This window comes from Manihot esculenta, chromosome 14, assembly GCF_001659605.2.
Source record: "Manihot esculenta cultivar AM560-2 chromosome 14, M.esculenta_v8, whole genome shotgun sequence".
Lineage (NCBI taxonomy): Eukaryota > Viridiplantae > Streptophyta > Magnoliopsida > Malpighiales > Euphorbiaceae > Manihot > Manihot esculenta.
Window position 1 is genome coordinate 13,218,890 of NC_035174.2, and position 23,096 is coordinate 13,241,985.

Here is a 23,096-nt window from a genome sequence, read left to right on the forward strand (position 1 = left end):
TAGTGATAGAAATAAATTTGAGATTTTAATTATAAACGTGGTGAGTTTTATTTAACTTTTTATAGAAAAGTTGAAAATTTATTAATGAGCATAAGAAAATTAGTACAATTTAATTTTTTTTAAATAGAGGGAAAAAAAAAGTACACTCATATACAATAGTAATCTTCTGTATAAGGAGGATCTACATAGAGAAGAATAACATTTTAGGTAATAAATTATTCTTTTTCATTTTGGATAATTAAAAATCCTTTATGTAATATTATTTATAGAGAAAAAACTACTTTTATAATTTGTAGAAGAATTTAAATCAGTAAATATAAATAGAAGAATATAAGGTAAATTAGATAAGTCAATAATCCATATTATATTTTGTGATTGCCAAAATGCACATCAAATATTAAAAACGCATACCAATCCCACTACAGGGAGAGAACAATTTTTTTTTTTTTAAGAAAAAAAACCCTAATAATAGAGAGAGTAGTTTGATATTAAAGAGAGAATTTCATATTTGTTATCAATAGACAATGATTCAAGTAGATAAACTTCGATATTAAATAAGTCTTATAACTATTTTCTTAGTCATTCATAACTATTTTCTTAGTCATTCAAAATTGATCGATTTATTTTTTGTCTGTATTTCTTTTACGATAAAATATTATTCTCTATTTCATAATTTTTATTTATTTTTTTATATTTTTCTTTCGAGGTGTCAATATTATTCTCTATTTCATAATTTTTATTTATTTTTTATTATTTTAAAATTATTTTTTTTAATTATAATAATATATAAATTAATTATTACAATTTTATTTAATTTTATTTTTAAAAAATTTTTAATATTTAATAAAATTTAATATATTTAAAATAAATATAATTAAAAAATTAATAAAAAAATTATATTTTTTAATATATATAAAAAAGTAAAATAAATAAAAATTATAAGATGAGGAGACTTGTATGTTTTTTTTTTGGGTAAACTGTAGTTTAGTCCCTCTGGTTTAGTGAAATGCAACCTTTCGTCCCTCTATTTTAAAAAACCTTCAATTTAGTCACTGTGATTTTTAAAAATTATGCTATTAGTCCCTCCCGTTAGATTTTCAGTTAAATCACCGTTAATTTTAGTTAAAAAGACTAAAATACCCATTATCTCTCCTTCCTCTTCCTCCTCCTCTGCTTCTTCTTCTCCTTCACGATCTTCTTCTTCTTCTTCTTCTTCTTCTTCTTCTTCTTCTTCTTCTTCTTCTTCTTCTTCTCCTCTTTTACGATCTCCTTCTTCTTCTTCTTCTTCTTCTTCTTCTTCTTCTTCTCCTCTTTTCCGATCTCCTTCTTCTTCTTCTTCTTCTTCTTCTTCTTCTTCCCGACCTCCTCCTCCTCCTCCTCCTCCTCCTCCTCCTCCTCCTCCTCCTCCTCCTCCTCCTCAAATAAGCTAATGAAAGCAACAACCTAACGGGAGAAGAAGAAGAAGATCGGAAAGGAGAAGAAGAAGAAGAAGAGGAAGAGGAAGGAGAGAGAATGGGTATTTTTGTCTTTTAATTAAAATTAACGGTGATTTAACTGAAAATCTAACGGGAGGGACCAATGGCATAGTTTTTAAAAATCACAGTGACTAAATTGAAGGTTTTTTAAAACAGAGGGACAAAATGTTGCATTTCACTAAACCAGAGGGACTAAACTACAGTTTACCTTTTTTTTATGCCTATTAATATTTGGTTTTTTTTTTTGTGTGTTTTTTAATTTTCTTTTACGGATCTAAAGGTTTTTTCCTTCTAGGCTTCATGATTGCCGCTCGGTGGTGAGAGAGAGAAGTATTGAAGTGCAACAAATCAAGACCAATGAGTACCATGTTTTCTGAAGAAAACTTTAAAACAGAAAAGAAATGACAAGCATTACTTATTTGAGGATAAAAAAGGGCCATCAGAAGAGCGCTCGACAATGAAGCTAAGAATTTGATAAGGCATTATTGTTTTAGATTTTTATTATGGGTTTTTGTTGTTTAATTCTAAATTGTTATAATTTTTGGCGTCAAATATGCACATGGGCTGAATTTTTGCTTTGGATCTCTTGTGAATCATTATGAATTTTAATTGTAATTTTGTATAAATAATCTTTTCATTTCAATAAGAATTATTCTTTTTGTGTTATGAATTTGTACTTGTATTGGTATTACCAATTGCAAGAATTATTGTATAAACATCCCTTTGTTGTGAATTTCTTGGATTGAAAATGTATAGGTAGGTACAAAAGAATCAGAAAAAAAATCCTTCTCTCTAAATTTTTTTTTTGTCAGAGAAAGAGTCTTCCTCTCGTTTTGGCTTTATCCGGAGGTTCTTTCTCTTATTTCTACCACTTCAGTCAGTTGTCTCTTACCCCTTTGAGGCAAGGGACGATCTCAGTCTCTTCCATCCGGAGAGCGGGTTTCTCCTTCCCCACCTCCGAGTAAGTTGAACATATCTTTTTGGTTTTCTATTGCTCTATGACTAGCCGATTCCTCAAGGAGAGGGTTTCTAAGGCTCGAGTAAGGAGATATAGCCATGCATGTGACGTATCTCCGTTTAATTGGTGCAAATCCTTGCTTTGCTAGTGTTGGCTGTGGTGCTGGTTCTTAGCTTGCAAGTTTTCTTTGGTTTTAGGTTTGATATTTTTTTAGGACACTCACAGTACTACCAGGTTGGGTACTCGGTCCTTAAGGTCTATAAGAGATTAAGATGACCGGGAGCTCTATCTCTCCTTCCGCCAAGCTGCTGGTTCCCCCTTTTTGCTCTATATCGGTTGTTCCAAGTCTTGGTCCGGAAATGCTTTGCATGTTTTCTCGTCTCTGTTTCTAATGGCGATGATCTTGAGGAGGTGTTGTAGTTGTGGACTGCCACTGCTTGGTGTAGATAGTCGGTTGCCACTAGTTTGGATAGTGATTTTTCCCTAGGAAGCCCTGATCCTTGGTAGAAGGTTCCAGACTTGTGGATTTACTGAAAACAGGTCAACTATATGGGTCGGATTTTCTGTTAGCTTAGGGTTTATGTACTATGGGGGGTTGAAATGGGGTTTTTTGAGTTGTCATGCAGGAGCTTGGGGTATGCTTCTGAACTACAATGCAAGTCTATTGTTCTATGAGACCTTGAGCCTATATTGTGGTTTCTGCACCTTTAATGAATTACCTTTGGCAAAGCCAAAAAACAAAAAAATTCTTGGATATCTGTTGATGGATTGCTAAGAGGTTTCCGATTTGCAGAAAAAAAAAATATAACAAAGGTACTGAAAACCAGGTAAAAGAGGCAAGAACGTTTTACACATAAAATTGAAATTTGAGATTTTTGCAGTCCAAATTGAGATTAAGAGATGAATTGAAACAATCTGGTAAGTGAAAATTAACCGCAGAATCACTAAACAGAATATGGCCTTACATTTTCTTTATACAAAAGAAGTACATGTTATTTGGTTCCCAATATTTTGGAACCTCCAAATAGAAATGAACATAAACTAGCATCAATAATACAAGAATTGTTTTTCTTTTCTATAACAGGGAGGGACAAGGTGATTGCTCAACAATTCCCTCAGTGTCATAATACCAAACAGAGAACATGACAGAAAGTAAACCGTAGCAAGAACTAAAACCTGTATCAAAAAGCTAAAAGAAATTCCTATGATATAACAATTCAAAACTGAACCCGAATGGTAATTCTTGAGGTACCAATATCCAACATCTCCGAACCTGTCCAAATAATGCACGCTATCATGTGGAAACAAATTGGTCATTCCATTCAGAAAGAAGCAATGATCCATGGATTAATCAATTTTCACTGATGAGTAGATGAGCCTGGTAAACCAGAAGCAGGCATAGAAACCGATTGTACCAGTCAGCACAAAGAAAGCGTACGAAACGATCAGCATGTACCCAAAGTACAGCACCCCAGACACTGGCTTTGTAATTTCAAGCTTTGTGAAGAAATAGAAAGTGGCGTAAAGGAACAGATAAAGCGCAGAGGAACCTGAAGTCAAGTATGACCTCCACCACCAGAGGTAGTCCTCACTGCATAGCTGGAAGTAGCAAAGCACAATCGTGATCTCGGCACAGGTGATGATGAGGATGATGAAGACAATGAATAAGAAACCAAATATGTAATAAAATTGATGCAACCATATCGAGGTAAGGATGAAGAAGAGCTCAATAAACACAGCACCAAATGGGAGAATGCCTCCAATAAGGATAGAGAAGGCTGGGTTCATGTACCAGGCCTGTTCTGGGATCTGCCTTGGTATCTTGTTAGTTTTCACAGGATCCTCAATTGCTGGCTTCTTGAAACCGATATAGCTACCAACAAAGACAAGTGGGACTGAGATACCAAACCATAGAAAGACCAGTATAAACATGGTTCCGAATGGCACTGCCCCAGAGGATTTCTCACCCCATATTAAACCATTCAATATGAAGAAAATGACAAAGACAACTGCAGGAAACATACAGGCTGTTTTGAGAGTGATTTTCTTCCATTCTGTCCCCTTGAACATCTTATAGAGACGAGCTGAAGTGTGTCCAGCAAACAGGCCCATAAATACCCAGAGGAGAAGCATGGCTGTCATCAGTCCACCTCGGTTTGAAGGAGAAAGGAATCCTAGTGCAGCAAATATCATGGTAACTAGAATCATCCCAAAAAACTGAACCCCTGTTCCAACATAGACACAGAGTAAATCTGAATTAGATGGAGGCCTGAAAACATCCCCATGCACTAATTTCCACCCAGTCTCTTCTTGGGCTTCTTCTTGGGTCTCCAGTTGGTTGTACTTGGAGATATCCCGATACAATGTCCTCAACATGATCATAGCCACCATCCCAGAAAGGAAAAGAACAATCATCAATGAGTTGACAATAGAAAACCAGTGGATCTGATCATCAGACATCAGAAGATAGGAATCCCACCGATATGCCCACTTAACATCACTTTCCTGCAAGGTGAAAATAAGGCACAAGAAAATTGGAGAAACTCAGCATTATGAGTCACAGTTGGAGCTTTGAACCAGAAAAAGTTAAATGCTTCACTAAAGGGCATGAAGTACAACCTGGAACTCAACATCATATGTAAAGATTATCTCCTTCTTATCCTCAACCTCTTGAGGAGTTTCTGAGTTGGTGACTAATCGTTTTGCATGGGGATCACAGGTTGTTAAACGGGTCTTCTCATTCTTCCACTCACCTTCAAACTCATGCTTAACACTAAACTCATAAAAAAGGATAGATCTCAACATAAAGAAGCAGACGATCATATCAAAAACTAAGTTCAACACAACTTGACCAATATAGCAAATAATCATAAAACTCAACCTGAATGGTTTTACTTCAAATCCAACTATCCTGGCAGAATCTGTCTGAGCATCTTTGTGGAATTTGACAGTAAATGCCAAGTGATTGTGAATAAAATGTTTTTGCTCTTTGCTCTGCAAAGTATCATGCATATAAAGGAATAAGAATGGCTTGCATAAGTGCACAGCAAAGTTTTCATAAAAAATGAAGCCAGGACATGATCGGTCAGCACTTACTCCGGCATACTGTCCTCTGAGACCAACATGAAAACCATGTTGATACACAAAGGAATTTTCCTGATCAGGCCTTGGAATTGGGAAAACCAGTAGAAGATTGTCCAAGATCCTGTTAAGAAACAAAGCATAATGTATCACACAAATTACCACACAAGTTACAACAGAATGCTATTTGCTGTTTTAAAATACAAATATATGTATATCACTAAAGATTCTTGATTGAATGTCTCACATGTTCACCCGATATTCATCATCTATCTTTTCCTTGAATTCCTTTGCAGTTTTTGCATCAAGTGTAATATGGCATAAGATTTTGCACATTTGTGGTTCTCTCATTTTGAACTGCAATATAAAAAGATTAAAAGAAAAATTCTGTCAACCATGCAATAGCCATGATCTTATACCATAGCAATACAAAATTATTTAAGACCACGAGCTTACCACATAAGGAGAGTTTTCAATGCGATCACCACGAAGAACTTCCCCCAGATTTTCTGCATTATCAACTATCTTCTTTGGACGACAATAAGGAAGGGAATAGTATGAGTAAGGAAGCTGTGTTTTTGTAGAAGCCAGTTTGTTTACTTTCACCTTCAATTCATCCCCCTGCATCAGCAGATAAAATCAGAACCAAATTAGTATTACTATTAAGTCAGCAACTCACCATGTCAACAACAGCTTGTTTGCTACATCACTAGATAGCAAACACATAAATATATCTTTTCTCAAATCTCAAAAAGGCATTCTAATTTTTTTTTTTATCCATTAAAGATATATTAATAGATTTTCAATCCAAATTAAGTCGCGACACAATTCTTATCAATCAATCAATAGTTGGAATTTGTAATTTTTGCAGTTATTGACCAAGAAAAATAAAAGAAAATCCATTTCATCCTTTTAGATCAAAACAAAATTTGAGTTTAATAACCGTACTTCTTAACCGATCAAAGTGGTTTACCTTCTTTTTTTTTTAATTGAATACAAAATTGTTTGAATTGTATAATTGTCAATTACCGACATTGGTGAACGATCTAAAGCAATTTGATTATAATTTAATTTGTGACAATCATAAGTAGAAAGCTTTCAGAAATTTTGGAGGACAAATATTTTATGAATCCGCTCTTAAACACAAAATCACAATCCTCTCAGTGTACAACCTGTACAAATTAATTTCAGAAACTTCAACTTTGGTCATTAAAAGGAAGGTAAATGCATTTCAGAAATTCCAATTATAGCCATTAAAGAAGAAGGTTAATGCATTTGGGATTAAGCAAACATACAAAAAGTAAAATGAAACACAATAGATTTAAGATCCAAAGAATAAGAAAATTCACTCAACAGTTCCTTATTTCAATACATAATAGAAGATTATAAACAGATTTTCTTTTTCTTTTACTTTTGGTTGGAGGGGAAGAGAAAAAGAGAGACCAACATGTTTAGCTAAGAGGGTATTTGACTTAACTTATGAAAATTAGCTTTATAAGCTCTAGTGGTTATAAGCTAATTTCAGCTTTAAGTTTTAAATAAGCATTTAAAACTTCAAGCAATTATTTGTTTGGTTAAAAAAAATTAAAAGTGCCTAATAAGGTAATCGACTAAACATAGAATTTTAAAATTAAATGAGAGTAGTATAATAAAAGACTTGGTCAAACTAACTTATAAGCTTGGTGCTTATAAGTACTAAAATAAAAAATTGCTTCCTCCAACCATTTTATTTTTTTTGTTTATAAGCCCAAAAAATTTATAAAATGAGGTCATTAGAGCTTATAACCTGATTTTCTAAGACTGTAAGACAAACACCCTCTAAGTAGATATATAATGAAATTTTGAAAATGTCTTTATATTGTGAAATTGGAACTTTCTTTTTTAAGGTATTACATTATGAGCAAGCTTATTTAACCAATATATTTGTTTTATATTTCTTATTTTCCTCTTATCCAGGCAACCCGATCACACTTTTTTTTTTTTCAATACAACTATCTCATTCGGAAATGTGTATGATTTTTCACCAATTAAACCAATATTATTCTTCCAACTTTCAGATTTGTACATCTAAATCCACCCACCCACCCACCCCCAATCCCCAAAATATGTATATATTTGCACAACAATCTATGCCCAAAATACAACAACTATTTGGATACATTCAGAAGATACAAAAATAACAGTAATTCATAAAATTTAATGGAAGCAAATGGAGATTTACAAGCATGGCATTGAAAATTAATGGGCAATGGAAGGGTATAGAGTGGAATGCAAAAAGAGGCTAATCAACTTCACCTTGTTTGGAAGTTCCTTGAAAATTGAACGTTAATGGAGGTAAAAACTTTAAAATCTTTACCTATCACCCTTAAACCCCAAATCATAGGTTAAGAAAAATAAGCACTCAGAGATTAATAGTTAAATATTTGATCTTTCTAACTTTCATTTACATCCCAAAATAACTCACAAACATCATTAACGAGTTAACCTCCATTCATATTCCACCGTTTAACTCCCAATAACCAGCTCCCATGCAATACTTAAGATCATGATCATCATAGTCATACAAAGTTTGGCTAAATTTGGAAGATATCAAAAAGAGCAGGAATTGATAGCTCAATGAACCCAGCAAACCAACATAGATCCCAACAAAAGCCACAGTAAATAACAAGATAAAGTGACGTATTATGCACACACAACAAACCAAAATAAGAGGTCAAAGACAATAAAACGAAAAAAAAAAATGGCATGCCGCTTGGATCCAGGAATTGAACACCATGTAGAGCAGAGTCAAAGAAAAAAAATAAGATCTGTCCCTAATTCATTTATTTATGGAATCACGGAAACCGCTTATAACTATACAAGAGTCACAGATGAAATGATATAGATAGGTAGAGAATCAAACGTATGTAGAGATGTGATTACCACAAGGAAATCTTCAGGGGCGACACCAGGGAGATAGAAGCAATGAGAATGGACAAAGAGCAAAGCACAGACGCAGATCCATAATTTGAATGCGAGAGACCCTCCCGCCATAGCAGCACACAGCGCAGGATCTAGATCCACCAAAATTCGGTCTTCTAGTTCTTCACACCCTCTCTCTCTGTCTCTCCCTTTCTAAGACCAGTGCGCTTTCTCTCTCTAGAAAACTGGTAATGGTGGGTGCGTCGTTGGGCTTTTGTTTTCTTTATAGTGGCACGAAGAAAGCGCCACTCTCCCCTGGGAATTGGCGTAGGGAGATTTTAGAATGCATCCCGTTGGGGTCTTTACTTGTTTGCCGTAGGATCTGGGGATTCGATTCATCGTGCGGTAAAGATTCCCTAATAATTAATAATTTTTTAATTAGTCACAAATGATCATTTACTGTGGAAAAAAGTCATTTTAAATAAAGTTAATCCCAATTTTTATCTTTTTAATTTAAAAGATTTTTATGGAATAAAAGTTTTTTACTGTTTTATAAGAATTTATTTAAATCTTTTACTATTTTTATTTAAAAAAATAAAAGAAAATCCAATTTTTTTAATTATTCAAAGATGATTTCTAACTTATATCCTATTAAACTATAATGAGACATTCATGTGAACAATGCTAAACTAGTTTTTTTTTTCTTTTTTCTTTTTAATTTTATTTCACGAAAAGTATTTTTTAAAAAAATATTTTATATATTTTTAATGTTTGAAAAATTTTAAAAATTTAGTTTACGAAAAATATTTTATTTCAAAGAAAATAACTTTATTATTAAAATTTTTATATAAAAATTTTATTTTTTAAATAAAATTAAATAATAAAAAATAAATTATTTCATTGATAAATATTTTTCATAAAAAATATTTTTTATAAAAAATATTTTTAAATACAAATTATTATTATTTTTTAAATAAATGGAGTCTTAATTTAAAAAAACATAATATTACAAAATTAATATTTAATATTTATTAAATAAACTCTTCTCAAGCATAAAGATAGAAATTTGTTTTAATGTAAAAAAAGGTTTAAAAAATATTATTTATTTAGATTTAATAAAATTAACTATTTGATTTCTCAATTTTAAAAAATAAATTTATTGTCTTTCTATTTTTTTAATTATTAACTACTTAATTATATATTTAACAATGCTATTTAATCACTCTATTAGTAATATATGAAATAACTTAAACTCGTATTATATATATTCGTTATATTGTCAAAACACAACTATTAATTTATATTTAAAATAATTTTAAAATTATAACCATTCCATTCCTAAAATTTCAAGATGTAATTAAAAAAATAAATAATTAATGATTTTTTTTTAAAAAAAAACTCCATTTATTTCCTGTAAATGACTAGTGCTTGAAACATGTTTTTTACATAAAATATTTAAATAAATTATTTTTTATTATTTACTTTTAATTTAAAAAATAAAATATATTAATAAATTTATATAAAAATATTTAAAAAATCATAAAAATGTATTAAAAAAATTTAAATTTTTTATTTGATCAAGAAAATATTTAATATTAATTAATTTTTTAAATATAATATTTTTTTATAAGATATTAATGTTTGATAATTTGATCAAGAGAGATATAAAAAATCATAAATAAATTATCATAATTATCTTAAAACTTAATTTAACACATTAAAAATAATTCATGCGGATATATATTTTTTATGATTCTTTTAAATATATAAAAAATTAATTATATGATTATTTTATTATTCTATTTTTTAAAAATAACATTAATATTATTAAATTTATTGATTTTCACACACACATATATATATATATATTAGAATTTTACTTTGTTATCTTATAATTATTATTTTATAAATTTAAACTTTTTATTTTATAATTTAATTTTACAACTATTATTTAAATATTTTAATATTTTTAAATAAATATAAAATTACTATTATCATTTAAATAAATTATATTATCACTTTATTATCCTTATAATCAATTATTTAAATTAAAGCATTCATCTACCAATTTAATATTATCAAAATTAAAATTTATTTTAAAAATCTTGTCTCAAAATATCTATTTTACCATTTACATATATTTTAAAATTAAAATAATTATTTACTAACTTTAAATTAATTTAAATAATAAAATTATTATTCACTTTAAATTTTAATATAATGGTTAATAATATAAACAACAAATTATTATCTTATAACATAATATTACTAAATTTATTAATATTTTATAATTAACAATATATGCATATAATTAATTTTTAGAAAATATTAAACTATTAACATTTAAAATTAAATTATTTCTTAAAATTATAATCTATTACGGTAATGATTTATTTTTTTATAATTTTGAGTTAATTTTTTTTATTATTTTTCAAAATTTATCAATAATTAAATGTGTTTGTTTTGATAATTTATATCAAAATTTTATTTTTTAATATATATATATATATATATATATATATATATATATATATATACATCTCATTATTTACATATTTATTTAATTAATAATTAAAGCAACAACTTATTATATGATAATTTTATATAATTAAAATTATTAATCTTTTATAATTACATAAAAAAATTTTAGGCTATATTAAAATTGTTAGATTTTTTTTATTTATAGTTGATAGTCAGTTTAATTATTATTTTATAATTTTAAGTTTATAAATTAAGACTTATTATCCAATAATTTAATATTATTATAATTATTTTAATATTTTTAATTAAAAATTAATTTGTTATTATTCGAGTTATATTATTATTTATTATCCTATAATTTTTAATATTAAAATTTAAATTTTTTTATGTATATCCTAAAATTTACATACTTATTTACTAATTTAAATTAATTTTGATAATAAAAATTAATTTTATTTTAAAAATAAAATATAATTGTTATGATTAAAAGATCAACCCATTATCTAATAATTTTATATTATCAAAATTATTATTTTATAATTAATTAATATTTACTTTTAATTTTTAATATTTAAAAGGCTTATATAGATTAAAAAAAAAAAAAGCTTTAAGGATTTATTGATTAGCGGGCCAAATTTTAATGCTAAAATGTGCATTTTACTAATATTTTATTTATAATTATATATATGACATTTGGGATTTCTTTTTAACTTAAACTTTTATATCAATACTATAGCATTCTCTAAACATATTGGTAGTATTACCCATTTATTAAAATCTACGGAGATTGATAAAATTTACAAGTACAAAAAATTTTATAACCTTTTTCTTTAGAATTAAAAACTTTTGAAGTTTTAATCCAATTAATTTTTTTTTCTGATTCTCAAGTTTAAAATAAAAAAAAATTTAATCATTGTTAATTTTAAAAAATAATGTATGTGTAAGAATTTGTTTAAAATTTTTCGTTGAAAAATATTATTTAAAAAAAAAATAAAACCTTTGTGTGTTACTCAAAATACTCTAGTTGCTTTCGAATTACACTTGCTAAACGGCAGAATAAAGTTAAGTTATTAATTCCAATTATTTTTAAATAATTTTTTAATAAATAAAAAATAAAATCAACTAATTAGTTGCTTAAACAAGAGTTCTTTAAGGAACTTTTCATTTTTAAGAAAACTATAGAATTCATCAACCATACATGATTTATCTTAAATTATCAAAATATATAATTTGAAGTGAAAGCTAATTGAATTCATTATATCATTAGAAAATTAATAATCGTGCAACTATACTCTTCGAAATTAATAGGTAAAGAGAGAGAGAAAAATCTCTGTCAACCTTTTATATAAATACGAAAATAGAAAGACAATTTTATCTATAGTTTAGGAACCTCAATTTTTTAATATGGTAAAATATATATTTCTTTATTTTTAATTTAATCCATGATGACCGTTGGATTCCTTCACCCCGGGTCAGGGGCTTGACCACAGCCCAAGGCCCATAACATAGAGGCCCGCACACCTGATATACATAACATGCCTGGCTCATCCAACCCTCAAGGCCGGGCTCGACCCATCTTCTTCACTCAAGCCGGCCCGGCCCACACGAAGCAGGCCCTCTCCACTCAGGCTTAGCGTCCGGCCCAACTCTCAGCCCAGCCCAGGATCCAGAAAAATATTCACCAGACAGCCTGGCAGATCTGCTCGAATGTACGCATGAGGAGAATCAGAGGCCGTTACGCATGGAGCAGGCGGCTGATACCCTAGTACCTCCGAATCCGCATGGCAGAGACGCGTGGCCCAATCCTGGAGAGACCTTTACACGTCACCAGCAAGCAAGACAATGTATAAAAGAGGAGTCCCCTCCTCAGAAAGCTTAAGCCTTATTTAGTAATACAAAACCCTTGTAAAACCCTATTCTATTGGATCTCAGATCATCAATTGGCGCCGTCTGTGGGAAACGAAGGAGATCTTTTCATCACCGGAGTTTTCACTTTCAAAACCCACTGAGATCCACGATGGCAAACCACCAAGAAAGTAACCTTAATATTCCAAATGACCTGAGCTCTGTCCAAGAGGGGCAGCAGTTCTCCTTTTCTAGCCCTACAACGTTGAATAACCAAACACCTATTTCTCTTAATCCCTCGCCAAGCTTGGCAGGGAATACTCCCACCATGACCCTATCTAACCAAGACATTCAAACCATGGCTCTCCAGCTACAAACCACTGCTCACTGGTTGGGGCAGATAATGCAACAAAGGGGACTTAGCACCCCAGTAAACGCACTCCCAGTAGTGGAGGAACCTAGAACCGATGAACCCCAACCTACCTCTGCCCGCCTCCAAACTAACAACCACGATGCCGGAGAAGAGGAAGAACCGGAGGCCCGAATCCATGGGAGAAGGGCAAGAGAGTTGATAGAAAATGAAGAGGTGGACGACTATTCTGCTGAAACAACCAGGGAAACGGGAACTGAAACAGAGGAGGAAGAATGTAGTTTGGGAAAAAGATCCAGCCCGGAAGACGAGAAAATGAACCAAAAGCTGAAAAGGTTGAAGGAGCAGCTCCTAGCCGAGCTCGGTAAGAAAGATCAGAGTCAAACCTCCTTGCCTACTTCTTCTCCCTTCTCAAAGTTAATGCAGCAGGAGACCGTTCTCAAAAAGTTTATGATGCCGCCGATGGCGGCCTATAATGGGGCTGGTAACCCGAGAGAGCATGTCATGAACTATAAGACCTTCATGGAGTTGCAAACTCTGTCAGATGCTCTGATGTGCAAGGTGTTCCCAACAACGCTCTCGGGACCAGCGAGGGCATGGTTCAACAGCCTGGAGGCCGGAAGCATTAAAAGTTTTGGAGACCTTGCCACCCGCTTCATTAGCCGGTTCGTAGCCGGGGTGCCAGCAGATAGGAAGACGAGCTATCTGGAAACAGTGAGACAAAAAGCTGGTGAATCCCTCAGAGAGTATGTCGCCCGTTTCAATACGGAGGCCCTGCAGATTCCCGAGCTTGACGAAGGAAGGGCGGTAGAGGCCATGCAAAAGGGAACAACCTCTGCCGAGTTCTTTGGTTCTCTGAGCAGGAAACCTCCGACCTCACTGGCCGAGTTGATGAAGAGGGCGGAAAAGTATATAAGGCAGGATGACGCCTTAGTAACGAGTAGATTTGCCAAAGGGGTGGCAGGAAAAGAGAAAGCCCCGGAGGAGGGGAGGTCGGAGAAACACGAGAAGAAGCGTGGAAAGAGGCCTGAGCCGTACAAGCAGGCCTGGGAAAGAAGGGATCAAAGGCCTCCTCCTCCTCGGGTTCTCGAACCAAGAGTGCTCCCTCCTTGGGTCCCGGAGAAACCGACTCCATTAAATGCGTCCAGAGCCGAGGTGCTCATGGCTGTCCAGGATAAGGAGTTTCTCCAGTGGCCCAAACCTTTGAAGTCGGAAGCAGATCAGAGGAATCCTGACAAGTATTGTCAGTACCACCGGACGCATGGCCACGATACAAACAACTGTTTTCAGTTAATCGCGGAGATTGAAAGATTGATAAAAAGGGGGCATCTCAAAAATTTTGTGAAGAAACCGGAGGGGCAGAGGCCTCAACCCGGTCCGGCAGCCCAGATGCCCAGGAGAACTGGAGCTGGACCAGTGAATGATGGGTCCAGTGGGACTATTAATATGATTGTTGGAGGAACTGGAGGACGGATGAACCGTCGAGGAAAGAAGAGAAACCGGGAAGGGGAGACCGGCAATGGCGAGGTTATGCAGATCGTTGAACACTCTCCCATGACCATCGCTTTCTCTTCGGAAGATGCACAGGGCATTCAGATGCCCCATGATGACGCGCTTGTCATTGAAGCAGTCATTCATAATTTTCGGGTGAAGAAGGTTCTGGTGGATGATGGGAGTAAGGTCAATTTATTGCCATACCGGGTTTTCCAGCAGATGGAAATCCCAGAGGAACAGCTGGTTCGGGACCAGTCACCCATCAAAGGGATCGGAGGAGCACCGGTACTTGTAGAAGGGAAGGTGAAGCTGGCCCTTACCTTGGGAGAAGCACCCAGAGCTCGCACCCATCATGAAGTGTTTTTGGTGGTCAAACTCCCACTGAGCTACAATGCGATTTTGGGGAGGCCGGCGTTGTTCAACTTTGAAGCTGTCACTAGCATCAGGTATTTGGCACTCAAGTTCCCAACGGAAGAAGGAGTGGGAATGGTCCGGGGCAGCCAGGAAGAAGCAAGGGCGGTATACTTGGCCACAGTAACAGAGCCAAGCTCAACTGGAGAAGCACTTGACTCGGAAGTTCTGGAGGTCAGAGATGAAACAAAAGAAGCCCGGACAGAGCCAGTCGGAGAGTTGGAGACTTTCCCCTTATCAGAAGCAGATGCAAGCAAGGTCTTCAGTTTTAATGCCAGCCTCACCAAAGAACAAAAAGGTGAAGTCATGACCCTGATCCGAGGTCACGCGCCGACCTTCGCATGGAAGCCCTCAGACATGCCGGGAATTGACCCCAAAGTGATGACACACCGATTGAATGTCCTCCCCGAGGCCAGACCAGTAAAGCAAAAGAAGAGAGTAGTGGGAAGAGAGAAGCAGCAGGCTACCCAGGAAGAAGTGCAGAAGCTAGAAGAGGCAGGCTTTATTAGGGAGGTTATGTACCCACAGTGGTTGGCAAATCCTGTGTTAGTCAAAAAAGCCAATGGCAAATACAGGATGTGTATAGATTTTACCGACCTGAATAAGGCCTGCCCTAAAGATTGTTACCCCCTCCCCGATATTAATAAGATGGTCGACTCAACGGCCGGTTTTGATTATATGTCTTCTTTGGATGCTATGTCTGGTTACCACCAAATCCCAATGGAAAAGACGGATGAGGAGAAGACCTCATTTATAACTGAAGACGGGACTTACTGCTACAGAGCTATGCCCTTCGGATTAAGAAACGCCGGGGCAACTTACCAACGATTAATGAATAAAATCTTTAAGAACCAGATCGGCAGGAATGTAGAAGTGTATGTGGATGACATGGTGGTTAAAAGTTCAACTTTTCAACAACACATAACGGATTTAAGGGAGATATTTGGGGTGTTAGATCAATACAGGATGAAATTGAATCCAGCAAAGTGTGCTTTCTTCATCAGGGGAGGAAAGTTCTTGGGATACATGGTGAGTGGAAAAGGCATTGAGCCCAATCCGGAGAAGGTGGAAGCCATATTGAATATGCCAGAGCCAACCTGTGTAAGGGACGTCCAGAGATTAACTGGGAGAGTAGTGGCGCTTAACCGATTTATGTCAAGGTCGGCAGAAAAGTGTTTGCCATTTTTCAAAAAATTGAGGAAGGTTCCAAATTTTGAATGGACAGAAGACTGCCAAAAAGCCTTCACAGAGCTTAAGGAATACCTCAGCTCGCCTCACGTGCTCAGCAGCCCCATAAAAGGGGAAGAACTCCTGATATACTTGGCAGCCTCAGAGCAAGCAGTCAGCGCAGTACTAGTAAGGGTGGAAGAAGGAGAGCAGAAGCCTGTCTTCTACGTCAGCAAGGTGCTCAGGGATACCGAAGTCAGGTATTCAAACATAGAAAAATCGGCTTATGCCCTGCTGTTGGCAGTCCGGAAATTCAAAGTTTATCTAGAAGGCCACCAAGGAGTTGTGATGACAGATCAACCCCTAAAGAAGATTTTACGTAGGCCGGAAACTTCAGGACGGATGTTAGCATGGTCCGTGGAAATCAGCCCTTACTGTCTGGAGTACCGACCTCGGACAGCTATAAAATCTCAAGCGCTGGCTGACTTCATAGCAGAATGCTCATTCAACGAGGAGAAGGAAGGATCATCCTCGGAGATACCAAGAAAAGAAGGAGAGGGAGAGCTTTCCCAAGAGTCCAGCTGGAAGCTATATGTAGACGGAGCATCAGGCTCTGAGGGCAGTGGCGCTGGGATAATACTTAAGGGGCCGGAGGGCTTTAAAGTATGTTATGCCTTACGGCTAGAATTCAAAGCTTCTAATAATGTGGCCGAATATGAAGCCTTGGTGAACGGAATGTTGGTAGCTTTGGAAATAGGGGTAACCGACCTCGAGGTGAATAGTGACTCTCAGCTGGTGATCAACCAGGTGACGGGAGTATATCAAGCCAGAGATCCCATCATGCAGAGTTATCTCGATAAAGTAAAAACTATGGAAGCCGACCTCACGAGCCGAGGAGTTATTACCAGATTTCAGAGGATACCTCGAGATGAAAATGAGGAGGCAGACCTGCTTAGCCGACTGACCAAAGAAGAGTTAGAGCAGCTCCCTGATGAAGTATACATACAGCATGTCAGCACACCTGCTTTCAAGAAGACAAACACAGTACTGCAGGTGGAATAGAGCCCAACTTGGATGACTCCATACCTGAGATACTTGGAAAAGGGCGAACTCCCCGAAGATAAAGTTGAAGCCAAAAAAATAGCAGCTCGAGCTGCCAATTACCAAGTAATAAGGGGAACTTTATACAGAAAAGGGAAGTCCAGCCCATGGCTCCGGTGTGTGAGTCCGGAAGAAGCTGCAAAGGTAATGGAGGAAATACGTAGAGGCCTATGTGGGGCTCACGAGGGAGCAGGGACATTAGCTAACAAAATATTCAGGCAAGGATACTACTGGCCCACTGTTAAAAAAGAAGCAGAAGAGTTTGTCCGGAGGTGTGACGTATGTCAGAGATTTGCTAATGCCATCAGGACCCCTGCCACTCCTCAAGCAAGCATATCCAGTCCATGGCCTTTCTCACAATGGGGAATTGACATCCTGGGACCTTTCCCCAAGACTACGGGGCAAAGGAAATTCGTAGTGGTGGCTGTGGAATATTTCTCGAAATGGCCAGAGGCAGAAGCAATAGCCACAATCACAGCTCGCAAGATGATAGATTTCGTATGGGGACATATCATCTGCAGATTTGGCATACCAAGAGTACTTATCTCAGACAACGGCAGACAATTCGACTGCAGCACTTTCAAAGCCTTCACGACGAACATGGGCATATGGCATAAGTTCTCCTCCGTGGCTCATCCTCAGACTAATGGCCAAACGGAAGTCACTAATAGAGCTATCCTTCAAGGATTAAAGAAACGGCTGGATGGCGCAAAGGAGAATTGGGCAGAAGAACTCAATAGCACTCTATGGGCACTCCGAACCACTCCCAGAGCGCCCACTCAAGAAACCCCGTTTGCACTTGCTTATGGCACAGAGGTTGTAGTCCCAGTTGAGTTGCAGATCCCCACTCATCGAGTTCAATTCGTTAGTGAGAACGCTAATGGGGACAAATTAAGGAGCAACCTAGATGCTCTTGAAGAAGTTAGGGAAGAAGCCCAAGTCCGAACTGCTGCTTATCAACAACGAGCGGCAAGATATTACAATCAAAAGGTCAGAGAAAAAAGCTTGAAGGTGGGAGACCTGACTTTAAGAAACCTCGAAGCTACAGGAAAAAGAGCAGCCGCAGGCAAGCTAGCACCGACCTGGGAAGGTCCATTCAAGGTGACGAAAGTGGTTAAGCCCGGGGTATACCGAATCGAAGATATGCAAGGAAACCCCGAGCCCCACGCTTGGAACATCCAGCACCTAAAAAGGTATTTTCCTTGAAATATTCGTAAAGAAAAACGTTGTATTTTGACAGACATGAGTAAATAAAAATTGTTTATACAATTTGATTATCTTTATGAATAACGTTCTACATAAAAAGATCCTATGAAACAAGGCCTCAGTTAGGCACAAAACCAGCCGAGATGACGAAGCGACAGTAAGGCCAATGAGCCTGAATCTTGTACAAAACCCCAAAGCGGGTACCAAAAAACAACCGGCGAGGCCCCGAGGTCGTCCCGGAAATTCAAAGAAAAACAGGAACCCGTAAGATCTCCTGGAGTCAAAAACAACCGGCGAGGCCCCGAGGTCGTCCCGGAAATTCAAAGAAAAACAGGATCCCGTAAGATCTCCTGGAGTCAAAAACAACCGGCGAGGCCCCGAGGTCGTCCCGGAAATTCAAAGAAAAACAGGATCCCGTAAGATCTCCTGGAGTCAAAAACAACCGGCGAGGCCCCGAGGTCGTCCCGGAAATTCAAAGAAAAACAGGATCCCGTAAGATCTCCTGGAGTCAAAAACAACCGGCGAGGCCCCGATGTCGTCCCGGAAATTCAAAGAAAAACAGGATCCCGTAAGATCTCCTGGAAACAAAAAACAACCGGCGAGGCCCCGAGGTCGTCCCGGAAATTCAAAGAAAACCAGGATCCCGTAAGATCTCCTAGAATCAAAAATAGGTCGGTGAAGGACTTAAGAGCCTCCCGAAATGAAAAATTTCCCCACACCACAGGGACAACTTATAAAATCCAATTCCGACCTCGGAAAGAGAAGAGCCCAGAGCTGTTAAAAAAAAAAAACAAAAAAAAAAAAACAAAATAAAAAAAAGGATACCGAGCTCCCAGCTCGGATAGACTTATCTTCGCAAAAATTCAAGGTACGAAAGAAAAAGGCCGAGTTTCCAGCTCGGATAGTCAGGTTCCGACCTATGAAAAAGGTACAAGGCCTAATAAGCTAAAGAAGCCCCGACCTCGAAAAAGACGCTAACGCCAAAACTTTGGCTTTCGAAGAAAAGGCCGAGCTCCCAGCTCGGATAGACTTATATTCTTAAAAACTCAAGGTCGAGCTCCCAGCTCGGACCGATATTCACAAAGGCCCAAGACCGAGCTCCCAGCTCGGATAGACTCATATCCTTAAAAGATCAAGATACGAAGGCCAAAGAGAAAGGCCGAGCTCCCTCCATAGAAGGACTCATAAATCAAAGGCCCAAGACCGAGCTCCCAGCTCGGATAGACTCATATCCTTAAAAGATCAAGATACGAAGGCCAAAGAGAAAGGCCGAGCTCCCTCCATAGAAGGACTCATAAATGAAGAAATCCTTAGGAGGATAAAAAGGCTATAATCAAAGCCTAAATCAGTTTATCTGGAACAAATATACAAAGTCACAACCAAGAAAGAAGGACTAAAAGCCAAAAACTGACATGATAGTTGCCATTAAAAAGGTACGAGATTTGATCTCTCAGACTATCAGCTAAGAGCTGAGCTCGCAACTTAGGATTAATTCAGAGCTTATGAATGAAAATATATAGTTTACATCACAAATACGAAAGATAAATTTCAAGAAATATGAAAAACAAAAAAGAGGAAACTGATATTTCATTAATGACTATTACAATTTATCTCTCCGGCGAGGCAGGAGGATAAATAGTCCTTAAAGGACTTACATCAGTAAGAACACCCTCGCCTGCATTATCTCTATTTACAGCCACCTCCGAAGGAAGCTCGGTGTCCCTTGGGCCAGAGCTCTCAACATTAATAGTAGGGGCAACTTCTGACCCAGGGTGGAGGCCTTCTTTCTCAGAATCAGGATCATCCTCCTCCGATCCTAGCTCGGATTCCCCTGAAGAAGACTCAGCTGGCCGGTCTATGTTCCTCCGAGAATCTCCTCGGGGCAAAGGGAAATCATCCTCCCCGTATAGCACTGACTCGCCATCTGAGTCCACTTCGCGCCTACGAAGCTTGGCCAAAGGAATATCAGGAGCCTGTCTAGCTTCTCTTAAACCGCGATTGTAGCCAGTTACATACATGCGGTAGGCCTTATCAATGATAGCCTGTTTCATTTCACCAGAAGCTTTATACTCATCAAGATGTTCTTCACAAGCCTCAGCCACAAATTCCTTAAATTCAGAAGAGTCTTTGTAGTCCTGAAGATGAGCTTCACAGGCCTGTTCAATTTTAACCTTCAACTCATCAGACTCCTGATACTCCGCTATACACTGTTCACGCTTTAGCTGAGCCTTCCCTTCGGCATACTTTACCACCTCGAGCAGGGCTGCACATTTACGTTCCAAAGCCCTGACTTCATTTTTTAGCTGTTGTTGGCGAAGGTTGAACTCTTCAGCCGATGAAGACAGATCTTTGATACGTTCAGAATTTGTGCCCAATTCCTGCTCAAGGACCTCCACCCGGGCTAGGGCACTTTCCCTCTGAGCCCTCACCTCATTCAGGTGAGCTTGAAGCCTTTCAAAATCGGCCTTTAAGGCCTCATATTGGCGCTGGACCTCAGCTTTTTGGCTTACAGCCTCATCCCTCTCCTGAAGGGCCGCTGTCATAGAGGACAGCTGCTTTACAACCTCTACACAACGAGCTTCCACCTCAGCTGCCCTCTCATCGGACTCCTGGAGAACCCTGCGAGTACGAGACAGCTCTGATTCCAGGGATTTGCTATGATCTGCCGCCTCAGCCGCTCTGTCCTCAGCTCTTTTAGAGGCCTCCAGCGCAGAATGCAACTCCACTTGGAGAGACTGGATCTGCTCCCGGGCGGCTGCCAGGTGGCCCCTCGCGTCGCTGGTGGCAGTCAGGTTTTCATCGCGACGCGCTTCCTCGATCCGGCGGTCCACGGACTCCCGGAGAGAGAGGTCACGGGCATCCACCTCCATAAACAGGCCTAACACCTAGTACGGAAGAACAATTGTCAAGAAAAGAAACAAAGCAAACTCAAAGAGAAGTGAAAAAATAACTTACCATCAGAAGCATTTCTCCAATCGTGGATCCGAGCTCCTCACGAGAGCGAGATTGGAAGGACACCTGCTCCTTGGTAGAACTGGCCAAGTGACCAGTCAGGGCCAGAAGACGAGGATCCGAAGCCTCTGTTATTCCGCCGAACATCCGCTCCGGGAGAAGTGCGGCAACAGCAGTGGCCGGAGACTCAGAAGTGATGCCTGATAGGTTCAGAACGTTGTCAGTAGGGGACGACGAAGGAACAGCAGAAACACCCTTCCCTTTACCAATGGGAGAAAGAGGTGGGGAAGGACCCGCAGCAGTCCTGGATTTCTTCCGAGCAGGAGATGGGGCAGGCGTTCCAGAAGGGGTCGGACGCTTGCCCCCGGTCTTTGATGGGACGCCCTCAGATCCCTCAGGCTCAGTCCTCACAGGGGCAGGGGCACCTTTAGCAGAAACCTCTGGGCTTTGATCCTCTAGGACGATGATCTCCATCCCTATCCCAGAGGTCTCCTTGTCTTCAACAGGGGACTCAGACTTTCCCCCTGACACCCCCTCAGTAGAATGGGCAGCACCCCGCTCCACTTGTTCAAGAACTTGGGTCTGCTCCACAATAGCTAGGGAAGTTTCCCTCATGACCTCTGAGGAGGCTGGAACGGATCTAGACCCTTCAGCAGGCGTCGAGGTTGAGCTCGACCCATCACGGCTAGATGGCCGAGTTGATTTGGTGCTACGAGAGCCCGGCTTGGAAGTTCGAGAAGAAGCTTTGACGGGAGGTCGGCTGACCTTCTTGGAGGAAGCGGCCTGAGCCAGCTCTGCAGCAATCTCAGTTACAGAACGCCCATCCCCAAAGGCGTCAAAAATTGCATGCATGTTCTCCCGAGACAGGTCAAGATTCTTGGGGAATTTGATGCCATCCATTCTAACCTCAGAAGCTGCAAGAAACAAGAAGTTATAAAGAGTCAGCATACTTCCTGATATTATGAGCAAAGAAGAAACAGAATAGCCGGACAAAGCACTATACCCGTGTCCCGGATATCCCTAAGGTTGGACGCAAACATACACTTCTCGACATCATACTTCCTCTCAACGGAAGTCAGTCGAAGCAGCCCGACCTGCTCAATAAGACTCAATTCGGGCAGATCGTTACAGCCCGGAAAGATCTCCCCCCACCTTAGGTCCACATCCCACGATCGGCAGGACCCTAGTTTTAGCTCCGCCACAAGGAAATTCTCTACCCATCCCTTTATAGAATCCTTGTAGCCCGTAAGAAGAGATAGCCCATTACGGGGGGAAAAGTAATAGAAGTTTTGCTTCGCCCTAACCAGGCGGAAAAAAGTGACAAACAGACAGGCCGTAGGTGCGAAACCCCAACCCAGACAGATAGACTCGAAACAGGACATGAATAAAATGGAATTTGGGGATAACATTCGAGGAGTTACCCCAAAGTATTCAAAGACCTCAACAAAGAAAGGGGTAAAAGGAAACGGTAGACCAAATTCTCTCTGCTTCAGGAAAAACACTATGCTACGAACCTCTTGGGGATCCACCAAACCAGGAGGGGGAGGGTAAGGAAGAACTATCCTCTCATTTGGAAGAGGTGCTCGAATAAGATACAACGGAGTATCTAAAAGCCTCCGGGAAATGTGATTAGCTATGTTGGAAGGTGTAATAT

The 23,096-nt window shown here is 37.9% G+C and overlaps 1 protein-coding gene across 1 annotated transcript; it reads right to left on the bottom strand.

Moving 5' to 3' along the window:
* Nucleotides 1-3,378: 3,378 nt before the first annotated feature.
* Nucleotides 3,379-8,726, bottom strand: LOC110607379 (transmembrane 9 superfamily member 8). The gene is made up of 7 exons (XM_021746478.2): nucleotides 8,437-8,726; nucleotides 5,971-6,135; nucleotides 5,762-5,871; nucleotides 5,530-5,638; nucleotides 5,315-5,427; nucleotides 5,053-5,206; nucleotides 3,379-4,938 (listed from the first exon to the last, which is right to left on the bottom strand). Exons 1-7 carry the CDS (start codon nucleotides 8,545-8,547, stop codon nucleotides 3,781-3,783), a joined length of 1,920 nt encoding a protein of 639 aa, XP_021602170.1. The 5' UTR covers nucleotides 8,548-8,726; the 3' UTR covers nucleotides 3,379-3,780.
* Between the last annotated feature and the right edge of the window lie 14,370 nt (nucleotides 8,727-23,096).